The sequence below is a fragment of the Cucumis sativus genome, chromosome 2 (assembly GCF_000004075.3).
Source record: "Cucumis sativus cultivar 9930 chromosome 2, Cucumber_9930_V3, whole genome shotgun sequence".
Taxonomy (NCBI): domain Eukaryota; kingdom Viridiplantae; phylum Streptophyta; class Magnoliopsida; order Cucurbitales; family Cucurbitaceae; genus Cucumis; species Cucumis sativus.
Window position 1 is genome coordinate 12,038,047 of NC_026656.2, and position 12,061 is coordinate 12,050,107.

General features: G+C 31.4%; 2 protein-coding genes across 3 annotated transcripts; one reads left to right on the plus strand and one right to left on the minus strand.

Annotated features, from left to right (window-relative positions):
• Window positions 1–61: 61 nt before the first annotated feature.
• LOC101205066 (probable E3 ubiquitin-protein ligase ARI2) lies at window positions 62–4,528 on the plus strand. 2 transcript variants are annotated; one of them, XM_031881116.1, is made up of 7 exons: window positions 62–468; window positions 795–827; window positions 950–1,229; window positions 1,416–1,896; window positions 2,878–3,426; window positions 3,502–3,659; window positions 3,941–4,528. In XM_031881116.1, exons 1-7 carry the CDS (start codon window positions 352–354, stop codon window positions 4,081–4,083), a joined length of 1,761 nt encoding a protein of 586 aa, XP_031736976.1. In that variant the 5' UTR covers window positions 62–351; the 3' UTR covers window positions 4,084–4,528. The 2 variants fall into 2 exon arrangements, with proteins under 2 accessions (XP_031736976.1, XP_004153333.1); XM_004153285.3 differs by having other exon boundaries at window positions 63–468; window positions 3,502–3,668.
• A 3,711-nt stretch (window positions 4,529–8,239) lies between these two features.
• LOC101218183 (protein PHOTOSYSTEM I ASSEMBLY 2, chloroplastic) lies at window positions 8,240–9,568 on the minus strand. Its single transcript, XM_004153072.3, has 3 exons — window positions 9,249–9,568; window positions 8,682–8,728; window positions 8,240–8,578 (listed from the first exon to the last, which is right to left on the minus strand). Exons 1-3 carry the CDS (start codon window positions 9,432–9,434, stop codon window positions 8,491–8,493), a joined length of 321 nt encoding a protein of 106 aa, XP_004153120.1. The 5' UTR covers window positions 9,435–9,568; the 3' UTR covers window positions 8,240–8,490.
• Window positions 9,569–12,061: the final 2,493 nt, after the last annotated feature.

Consider the following 12,061-nt stretch of genomic DNA (forward strand, 5'->3'; position numbering starts at 1 on the left):
GTCGTATAGTCTCTTCTCTCTCAAATTTGCCTTTTTCTGTTCTTATTTTATTTTTTATATTTTACTTTAATTTTTCATCGGAAGAACTCCCACCATTTGGTCGTTGTTCTTTCACTCTCTTCGCCGGATTTTCCAACGATCTTCCCGGAGGGAAACGTTCTCCGGCGTTTCCCGATTTCTCCGGATCCGATTTATTCATCGAATCTCGTTATCGATTATTTCTGTTTTGCCTTTTTCTTTCACCCCTTTTTTGTATTTTACCCACTCACCTTTACGCCTTTCTTCTTCTTCTTCTTCTTCTTCTTTCCATTTTCTCTTCTTTTCCCCCAATTACCCCTTCCCCTTTTATCAATGGACGACTGTATTAGCAGCGATGAGGACTATTATGACTCCGATCGAGATTCTCTTCATGGTCTTGAGAACGAGGACTCTGAAATTCAGCGGGTTCCTAAAACTCCCTCTACTAAGGTATTTTTATTCTATTTCTTCTCAGACTCCAATTCCCCCTTCCTTACTTCCTTTCTACTTTATTCCAAGTTTAAAATCTCTTGTTTCTTGATTCAATTTTTTAGAGATATCCCTATTTGTTTTCTGATGGCAGTGAATGAATTTTCATTCTGCTGAAATTTTACCTTCTTTCTTATTATTAATCATAAAAGTTCAGCTTTTCTCCTACTTTGTGATGGTGAGGCGGCGGAATTGGGTGATATACTGCTTGTAATTTGGGCATTATAGGAATTTTCTCATTGATCATGTTTATGGAGACCTTTTTTTGTTGTTGTTGTTGTTTTCAGGTTATTACGAAAGAATCTCTCCTTGCGGCACAGGTTTAGCTCTGTTTTCCCCTTGTCATATAAAAGATGATTTTTCTGATTTTATATTTTATTGGGTACCTGGATTCTTTTTTGTTCTTTGAATTTGATTTTAGGGTTGTTTTGTTTTCATGTAGAAGGAGGACATGCGTAGAGTTATGGACTTGCTATCGTTGAGGGAATACCATGCTCGGACATTACTTATTCATTACCGATGGGATGTTGAGAAATTGTTTGCTGTACTTGTGGAGAAAGGGAAAAATCACTTGTTTGCTACAGCTGGTGTTACTATGATTGAGAATCGAAGCAATACTTCCTCTGAGGCTTCTTCCATGGTGATGTGTGATATCTGCATGGAGGAAGTACATGGCAATGATGCAACGAGAGTGGATTGTGGTCATTGCTTTTGTAATAACTGTAAGCATTTTTTCCCTTATTCATCGTACATGCACAATCATTGCACTCTACTTTTGGAGTTATTTGAAAACTATTTCCAGTGGCCTTGTGAACGGATATTGTAAAATTGACAGATTTTGTTAGTTGTAAGCAGTTCTTGTGGAATGAAATTACCTCAGATCAAATTCATTTTATGTTTTGCCTCAGGTTGGACTGAACATTTCATTGTGAAAATAAATGAGGGGCAAAGTCGGAGAATCAGATGCATGGCCCACAAATGCAATGCAATTTGTGATGAAGCTGTTGTTAGGACTCTAGTTAGTAAAAGGCATCCAGATCTTGCCAATAAATTTGATCGTTTTCTTCTTGAATCATACATTGAGGACAACAAAAGAGTCAAGTGGTGTCCAAGTACCCCTCATTGCGGCAATGCTATACGCGTGGAGGATGATGAGTTTTGTGAAGTAGAATGCTCGTGTGGTCTTCAATTTTGTTTCAGTTGCTTATCTGAGGCTCACTCACCGTGTTCATGTTTGATGTGGGAACTTTGGATTAAGAAGTGCAGAGATGAATCTGAAACTGTTAACTGGATTACAGTACATACAAAGCCCTGCCCAAAGTGCCATAAACCCGTCGAAAAGAATGGAGGTTGTAACCTCGTCAGCTGCATCTGTGGTCAGGCATTTTGGTAAGGATTATACTAACTTTTATAATCATTTCAATAAATTCATTTGGGTGAAATGGAGAATTCTGTTTAACATTACTTAAATAGAAGACCTGAAAGCAAACTTTCAGATAGCGTTAATCTCTTTCATACATTGCTGAGACTTTAAGGCAGATAGCTCATTGTCATATATTACTGAAACTGAGGCTCACATTGCAAGTATCGGCCAGTATGGTAGTCTTCAGATTCAAACAGTTCATAGTTAGGTTCGATATTAGACGAATGGTTACATATTCAATAGATTTCCAAATAAGTTGTCCAACCGGTGCTTCTTAGATCAATGTGATTGTCTGACTCTTTTGAGTTTGTCCATGAGCGCTTGTGCAGATGTTTTTCAGTTGATGCATGCCTAGTCTTTTATAGACTTCGATTATTTTGTTTTCAAGTGGTAGCTAACTTTTAAAAGTAAGTCCATGTCATCAGAAGGTGTTTCATGTGGCTAATTTGAAGAATTTCTGAAATGAAGATATTTCTGTTTAAAATTTATCTGAATTCTTCTCTTGAAAGCATACATGATGTTAGCTACCTTCCGTAAATTATTTTCTGCATTTCATTTGATGTGAAAATGTTCTGAAGGATCTAGCCATTTGGTTTGCTTTCTGTCCCTTTCTAAGGAAATGAAGGTATTGAGGCGTGTGAAAGATGGGTATTTTGTTTTCTTTTAACTTACCAAATAATAGATTAAACTCTTTCGAATTTGAATATAAATTCATAGAAGCCAGCGTTTAGTGCTTTCAAACTTAAGCTTCTTATAGTAGAACTCTGTTTCTTTTTCTAATTGTTATGGTAAAAAACAATTTCACAGATACTTAGATACACATAGTGCAGTTGTTAATTTCATCTGTTAATCTGGTGTTTGTGTCTATTTTAGCTATTTGTTCTTCTCAACCTGTTTTAATTTTATCAAGTGTGTCTAAGTTTCTAATTCCCACCCTTCTGGCACAGTTGGCTGTGTGGTGGAGCTACGGGTCGTGAGCATACTTGGTCAAGCATTTCTGGTCATAGTTGTGGGCGTTACAAAGAAGAATCAGAACAAAAAGCTGAGCGAGCAAAACGGGATTTGTATCGGTATATGCACTATCATAATCGGTACAAAGCTCATACAGATTCTTTTAAGCTTGAAAGCAAGTTGAAGGAATCTATACAAGAGAAGATCTCGATTTCAGAAGAGAGGGAATCCATGCTCAGAGATTTTAGTTGGGTAAACAATGGACTGTCTAGACTTTTCAGATCAAGGCGGGTTCTATCATACTCTTACCCATTTGCATTCTATATGTTTGGGGATGAGCTATTCAAAGATGAGATGACTGAGGCGGAAAGGGAGATAAAGCAGCATCTATTTGAGGACCAGCAACAGCAACTTGAGGCAAATGTTGAGAAGCTCTCCAAGTTTTTAGAAGAGCCGTTCGATCAATATACTAAAGATAAGGTAATGGAGATACGCATGCAAGTCATCAATCTGTCAGTTATCACCGATACCCTCTGCAAGAAGATGTAAGTGCACTTGAACAATCTGTTCTTCTAAATGTGTGTAAAGCCTCTTGGAACTCATGTCCTATTTTCAATCAGGTATGACTGTATTGAGAATGATCTTCTGGGTTCTCTTGAACTGGGTATCCACAATATTGCTCCTTACAAGTCGAAGGGCATCGAGAAGGCACTGGAGCTTTCTGCTTGTTGGAACAGCAAAGCAAATACTTCAGATAAATATCCGCCATCTGACTGTGGTACAAGTGGTAAAGTAGTGGAGAGTACTTTTCTACACTTTTCTTAATCCAGTTTTGATTTCGAACCTACATCTCTTAAACAAGATAGATAATTGGCAGTTTTTGGTCTTTCTTTAGGTTGATCCTATTTGACGGGTAGTTTTCTTTTTTCTTTTTCTTTTTTTTTTCGAAAATTCTTTTTAGTCTATTCCTGAGACAATTTATAAGGGAAACTACCTGCAAATACTGCTTTAGATAGATAGATAGTGGGTATAAAAGTTTTACTGATGGTACAAATGCAGGAGGATTGTCGGAATGTGAACGACTGACTAGCTTGAATTCCGAGGAGAACGGATGCTCTTCTAGGAAACGTGCCAGAGCAGAAGTTGTTGCTGGCAACTTTTTTGATCTTAACTTGCCTGCTGAGGTTGTTGATAGAAACTGATCTCTGGAAGTTACATGGTTATAAAGTACAGTTGTACAGATCTGACATAAAACGTTAGCTTCGTTGTTAGCATGGGGGGACAGGCAATCGAGGATTAGTAATCCTAGAGGTGCCTTTTTAACTCTTTTTTTCCTTTTTACTCTTTGCTCATCATGTTCTTGTCTCAGGTTGGAATATATTGTCTTCGGCTGAGCCTATATTTTGAAAGAGAATCTCCTTTTAAGTTCATGTTTTTCTTTATTTCCCATTTAGCTTTTGAAAAATCCGCAAAATTGTACATAGCCGTGATATCAATCAGGCTTTGATGGTAGTATTTGGAATGTAAATGCTTAATTCTCAGCCTGAGACAGACAAAGAAGAGAGTATATGCATTTTCTGATAAGAGTTGTCTAATGTTTTCTTTGGCTGGAAAAGTAAAATTTCTATGCTTTCCCAAGTTCATACTGTTCCATGAACATTATCATCATTTTGTTTTAGTTTATTAACCTCGAGTGGTGTGGTTAATCTTCAAATGATACATCTATACATCTTAACTAGTTGAGTGAGTTTAAGTTTGATGGATCAGATTGTAAGCTGAGTTTAAGTTTGATGGATCAGATTGTATTTAGTGGTTTGTGATTGGATTTTTCCTTTGTAATTTTGAGATTACTTTTTAGTTGGAGAATGGTCCCAAAATAATGTAGATTGTAAAATTAAGGTACAGTTGTATTCGAAGAAATGGCTTTCATTTCCAAATTTATTGAAGAGTTTTTCCTTTTTCTCTTTTCTTTTTTTTGGACAAAATGTTTCCTTTTTTTTCTTTTTATTTTATTTACTTAAATGATTACTTTTGAGTTAATTTTCATAAATAGAACAAAATAGTAAAATATTTACGGTCATAGAACAATTTAAGAAATGTCCATTAAGGTTGATTATTTTTTTCAGAATTTCATATTTTTACCCTAGTTTATAACATCCTTTTAGATTTTTTTCATCTTCATCCTTCTCTGATACTATTTTTTTCTTTTCATAGTCATTTTCCTCTCCTTTTGCAATTTTTTCTCTCTCCTTTGCCAAGTTTTTTTAAACTGTTATTTAATTTGAAATAAACGATAGTTCAAATCATAATTGACAACCCAAATTTAAACAATCAATCTAGATCATGTCCCAAATACTAAAGGATGGTTTTTAAAATTTATTAGGCGTGCAATTAATTGAGATATTTTTTAAATTTTTTATTGTGGGCTTGTGAGTTTTTTCCATTTCTTTCCATTTTTGAAATTATCGTGTAAATATTTTGTTATTTTTTAAAAGATCCCTTACTTTTCTATATTTAGATTTTAAAAATAATAAAGTTTAAATTATCAATATTGATATTATAATTTCATGAAAATGTCGATAGAAATATTGATAATAGAAGGTTGACATTATGGCGTTTTTAGAAAGATTTTGTAAAATCAAAATATCTGGTGAACATTCTATGGTTTTAAATTAGTGTTGTTTTCAAATATAAAAAAATACAAATCAATATATCTATAAATATAGTAAACTCTTCCACTGATAGATATTGTCTAATGATATACTTACAAGTATACATAGCAAAATTTCATATTAGATGTCTCTGATATTTTTTAAGACTTTGTGAGCGTTTTAGTTTACTTTATGTATTTGAAACAACAATTTGATAATTGCTTTAACATTAAAACAACTATCTTTTAAAAACACGGTAACGTGTTTATTATTTACGCAATATTTATATTAGTGACGTATTGTTGCTTATTTTGACATGCTACGTTGCCACATAGATTAAGGGCTTAATGACATGGTTATGATTGGATTATTATTATTTATTATTTATTCTAACATTTTTTATTTATTTTCTTTGGTTGATGCTTATACAATTGCAAGTAAACATGTCTAGTAGGCATTATTTTCCTATGTTTCCTTAATTAGAATAAAATATAGAAAGATTTAGGAAATATATATCGATACATGGGTGACAGGCGACGAAAAAATCAATCAAGCTCAACCTAAAATCTAAACTAGGGACGATCATGATAAATCAAAAAATTGAACCAACCAACCAAACCAAAGTCGGTTGGTCAAAAAATGAGAAGGGTCGATTTCAAAAAGTTTTAAATCAAGAATTTCCAATAAGTACTTTTAAGTGTTAAACCGATTCGACAAACACTGATCGATCGACCGATCATCACCCATCAAAGTTGAGGTCAGTTTGACGCTTTACTAAATCGACTATGGTCGGTTCAGAGTTAGTTTTTAAGAAAAAGAGACTTTGAACTTCACCCCTAATCTAAACGATAGATGTTGCCCCATTAATGTATCTACATTGGTACCGTCCAATTAAAGAATTGTTTTTGAAGGAAAAGAAATATGTGAGTTTGAGAAACTTTTTCTTGATTAGAAGCTAAGGAATGCTATAGTATCTCATTATTATTGATGCCCCATGATCATTTGCTTCTTAATTCACCTAATTAGAAGTGACATAAATCACAATTCACATGAATCAAGAACGTTTAAAGCTATTGTAGTTTTTAAAATAATTTCTATCAATCATATTAATTTTAAAAAAGAACCCACTAAGTAGGTTAGTATTTTATAAATTTAACTTCAACGTTAAAAATCAATTTAAGATGTTTGCTAATTTAATACTAACAAATTGTATCAAACTCTTGTATATTATCGTTATGATTTTGAGGTTTTAAATTCACACCATATCAAGTTCAAAAGGTGCAAAAGAAAAAAAAAACATAGGAAAGCGCACAATCACTAGCAATTGTGTGGATGTATGTTAGAGAACTATCTTAGCTTTATTCGACCACATCAAAAGGTAATTTTTAAAAAGACGAAAGATTGGACACTGCTTCTTTCTCTTGTTTAGCTAAAATCAACTTAAATACTAACTTAAACATTATAGTGTCTTGGCACCGTGACAATGTGAGAGTGTTTTATGCAAGTTTGTTCACAAATCTACCAAATTAGTTAGATTTAATTGTGTGTAAAATTAAACATTAAATTGAATTTAAACTTAATTGGTTGGTTAGCAAAACCTACCAAATTAGTTAGTCAACAAATCTACAAAACTTAGTTTGGAAAAGATATTATTTGTCATATTTACCAAATCAACTTAATTTAGAAAGTCTTTTAGTTTTATCATATTTTTTTGTTACAAAGATATTGTAATAAATGCTGAGTGGAGATTTATACCGAGACTTCTTGCCAGTGCTAGTTGAACTATGCTAATGTTAGTGGTCATATTTAGTCTATGAATACTAAAAACAATTATTTTTTTAAAATTATTATTATTTAAAAAGGTTAAAGAAAGCTTTTGTAGATTCAAATTAAATGCTTTCCAAAAAATATATAATAAAGGAAAATGTAAGGAAAATACTTATTTACACTCAAGTGTAATATTGGTGTATTAAATTTATTAGGACTACTAAGGGGATGATTTAAACAATTTTTATTTCAAAGATATTGTCCTATAAAAACAATAATTTCAAATAAACAAATTTCCAATTTAAATATATGAAAATAATAATAATGGGGGATTTTTGCCATCCTAGTTAGCAATTTTATAGAAAATAACTAAATATAGAACAAAATTTTAAAAACGTTGCAATTTAGCAAAACATATGAGTGATATACTAACTCTTATGGTATCTAATTTATGGCTCATAAAATATGACAAAACTTTGTTATATTTGTATATATATTTTTTAAGAATACTATATTTGACAATATTTTGAATTTAATTACTACATTTAAATTAGTGTAAGCCATTAGCGGATCTAGAAATTTTACATAGGAGGACACCCGAGATTATATAATAAACTCACTAAAAAATGTAAAAAAAATATCACCGAGATTATATAATAAACTCACTAAAAAATGTTAAAAGAATATCTCAATGTTTTACTGATTCTTCAATTTCTTGTAATGTAAATACGTGAATTTTAAAACGGCATAAAAAAAGAAAAAAATAAATAAAAGAATCAAACTCTTAACCTTAGTTAAAATAAAACATTATTTAATATATATGTTAAGTCTGATACTTCAAAATTAATATTAAAATACAAAAAAACGATAAGATGAGAAGAACATGTGCCCTCGACTCCTTAATAAATCCACCCAACATCGTTTAAATAAGTTTGGCTCATTGGTTTAAACTATATTACTTTGACATAATTTTTGAGTATACAATATTCTCAAACACCCAAAATTTAAAATGAAAAAATTAAAGAAAATAAAACACATTTAATATACAAAAATATAATAAGAATTAGAAAGCTAATGAGATATATATATATATTAACACATTGTTACAATAGGAAAAATATAAAAATCAAATTGAAAGTATATGTATAGATATATAAAGGGTTTATTTAGGAGCTGTTGTGTTGAATGCATTTATCTTTCTCCCCTTTGCTCTGGAGTGAGGCCTCCTTTTCCACATTGAGGACAACTCTTCAATCCAAATCCTTGACACTCAAAACATCTAAATCAAACAATTTATGAATATCAAATTAGCCCTACCTTCAGTTATTTAAGTTCAAAGTAAAAGATATGTATATTAGAATTATGTGAGATTAATTACTTACTTCCAACGCTCGAAGATGTTTCCGTTTTTCTTGTTCTTTCCCGTTCCCTAAAATCAATCATATGTGTCATAAAATCTCCTTTTAGGTTTCTGAAACAATTAGGGGGTAGTTTGACAATATAAGAAGCTTGTGGATGATCATCTTATGGAGTGTTTGAGGACCAGAAAATGAAATTGGGAAGCCTTTCGTAGTTGTGAGAAATATGGAGTTTGAAGTGATAGGATATTTGCAGTGTGTAATATGAGGGTTTAATAAAACATAAGAATGATAGTTTTAAGTACTCTTGAAGCTCACCAACTCTAAAGAGAGTTCACAATCTCATCCATCTTTGTCATACTAAACCCCATCAACCGAATTGCTTATGTAAGTTCCTAGGGATCGACATTCTATTTTATCCACCATTCACTTTCTTTTCCTTTTTCTTATCAAGGAATATAACAGCTGTAGTTAATTACTTGCAGCACAACATAGAATATGCATATATGTCAAGTCACACACTGAACAACGACTGGAAATCAAGAAGGGAGAGCTAAAAGAGAGAGAATCGAGTTATAAGATGATATTAACCTTACATCCAGGACAATCAATGGCCCCTTTACCTCCACACTTCTGGCATCTTTTGGGCAGCAAATTAGATGTTGGCAGTGCAGCAAAAGGAACAATAATGTCATTGGGTGATGATTTTCTTTTACTTCTAAAAATTTGATAGGAGGGAAATGGGAAGATGTTGATAGAGGTAGAGGTAGCAGCCATTTTCAATTAATCAGCTTTTGTGTGTGCCTTTGGGTCTTTGCTAATACTTTTCTTTTCTGATCTATTATCTCTCACAACTGATCTCTCCACATTATCCACACTTCTTTCCTTAGCTCTATGATGAACCACTACTTTTTTTTCTCTTTTACCTTATCCTCATTTATTGTATTATTCTATTCTTATAAGTACTAAATTACTAATCACTCGTATGTGTTTGTAATGGTTTTGAGAGTATATTCTTTTTAAAAGGATTAGGAAAAAAACATTCCACCTTCCATGCAAAAATCTTTATATTTAATTTTTTCAATTTCCCAAGAAATAATAAGTTTTAACATGATAAAAAATAAACACATTATTATATATAATTTTGTTTTAATGTTCTTTTTTTTTTTCAAAAAAAAAAAAGTAAAACAACAAACTATAATTTTTATTTGTTCATTTTGCAAAATTCTAATTTAAACATTCGTGCAAAGATTTATTGTCGAGAGAGAGAAAAAAAAACTAAGCGGCACAAACTACATAGAAAAAAATAATAAAACTATAAAATTATTATAAGAAAATTAAAATGAGTTCATTAAAACATTGGTGAATAAGAAATTTTGAGACCAAATACAAATTGTCACGTTATTTACTAAGTGAATGATGAAAAATACAAATAATTGAATTTAAAGATTAATTTAAGAAATTGACACGTGTCTCAAATTAAAATTAAAAACATAAATGGACCAATTTTGATGATAACATATGTTTTTATTAGAACTGTTGGATCAAGTTAATTATTTTAGTAAATTAAATGTTATTTACTTCGACTAAGTTCAATGCAGCTAAAAAATAAGCTTAATTTAGCCAAAATACTAAATATGATCCAAATTTATGTGGTTGAGTGAAAGAGTCTAGTCTATAGACCAACCAGACTCAAGCCCTAAGAACGCTATAAATAGAGATTATGGGTTGAAATTTTTTGACTCTATAGGCCTAGAAAGAATTCTCCTAAAAGCTAGAACCAAGAAACAAACAACCACCCTCGTCATTTGAAGATACAATATTTCTTTTAAAACTCCAATCTCAAGAACATCACATGTTTCACTTTCTCAAATAAAACGTAAGCATCCAATCGAGAGAAAATCAGATGATCAAATTTTAGAGATCGGGCCACATCGCATTAGATCAACACAAATACACCATCAAGTCAAGTTCAACTCCAAGAATCAAATTTCTTCGAAAATCTCGTGTGAACGAACATATTAGTTATTAGACTGCAATTCTATTGTAAAGAAATGAAAATTTTAAATCCACTTTTCTTAATTGATTATCTCACCCCATTCACTCAACCTTTCTCTAAATATCTTCCTTCCCTCGTATTCCTTCTCAAATATAATAGTAGTACACTCCCTTTATAATTCTTTTACATGTATATTTTTTTTGTTACTTTTTATGTAGCCATCAATTTCTTGGGTTAGAAACAAATACATACACTAAAATATAAAATATATAAATCACGATTAATTAATTGATGGTTTAAGTTAACACTCAAATAACTGTACAAAAAGACAAGATAGAACACTAACACGTTGGTCGTTGGTAACCCAATTCAATGACACAACATTTACATCTGGATCCTTTAGCCCGATTGAAAAGGCCGTTTTATAAAGATTGAAGAGGATCACAAGTACATAATTTACTGAGAATCAACTATCCTTGAATCATATGACTTTTACAAGATAAACGTTTAGACTCACCTAAAATCACTTGATGTGTGAACAAGGAATTTGATATAGACTCCCCTTAGATCATATGCTTCATGCTTCATCCTTGCGTCTCAACGTGCAGACTCTTCTTGTGACAGGCTCAGAATAATCTTCCATGTTAGACTCTCTCTAACTTGCGTAGATCTTCTCAACCAAGTGACTCACAATGCTACAAACAAAGTATTCGTGAACTGAGTACTTCGTAAAACACTTACAGTTCGCCACATTTATCTTCAAACACACAATATCATCACACTGCCACAAGCTTAATTATATTTTTAGGTCACATGATGTAAACAAAAAAGAAAAAGCCAACTTCATCCTTTTATTAATAAATATTAACTAATATATAGTAACAACCACAACCAATAGAATATCTTTATTAATAAAAATTAACAGTATATTTATCAATAAACATTATTGCCAAATCTGGAGAGCGAACTACATATCTTTATTAATAAATATTGTCCATATATTTATTAATAGACATTCTTTAATTTTACCTTTAATAAAATAAGCAAACGAAATACATTCTCCAATTATTAAAATAAATTGTTATGATCAGGGACGGATTTATTAAGGGGCTAAGGTGCATGTGCCCCATCACATTCCCGATTTTTGTATTTTAATATTAATTTTAAAATATTAGATTACAATATACATTAAATAATGCTTTATTATTACTAAATTTTACCTATAGTATAGTGTATGTGTTTTCTTCAAAACTTCAAAGTTCTAGATTCAAATCTCGTCTACTCCATCTAGTTTTTTTATATAGCGTCTCTACATATGATTTTTAGATGCACCATTGGTTACGATGGAAAGAAATAAAAGTAAATGAGGTTTGGCTTTTCAAATATGTTAAGCAACATTTGGCAA

What these genes read in the sequence shown, in the direction of transcription:
- LOC101205066 (XM_004153285.3), top strand. Translation starts at nt 352, where the DNA reads ATGGACGACTGTATTAGCAGCGATGAGGACTATTATGACTCCGATCGA. An exon ending in AATCTCTCCTTGCGGCACAG is followed by an intron (nt 828 to 949) that starts GTTTAGCTCTGT and finishes GTTTTCATGTAG; the next exon opens with AAGGAGGACATGCGTAGAGT. An exon ending in GATACCCTCTGCAAGAAGAT is followed by an intron (nt 3,427 to 3,501) that starts GTAAGTGCACTT and finishes ATTTTCAATCAG; the next exon opens with GTATGACTGTATTGAGAATG.
- LOC101218183 (XM_004153072.3), bottom strand. Translation starts at nt 9,434, where the DNA reads ATGGCTGCTACCTCTACCTCTATCAACATCTTCCCATTTCCCTCCTAT. An exon ending in TTGATTGTCCTGGATGTAAG is followed by an intron (nt 8,729 to 9,248) that starts GTTAATATCATC and finishes GATTGATTTTAG; the next exon opens with GGAACGGGAAAGAACAAGAA. An exon ending in AACATCTTCGAGCGTTGGAA is followed by an intron (nt 8,579 to 8,681) that starts GTAAGTAATTAA and finishes TGTTTGATTTAG; the next exon opens with ATGTTTTGAGTGTCAAGGAT.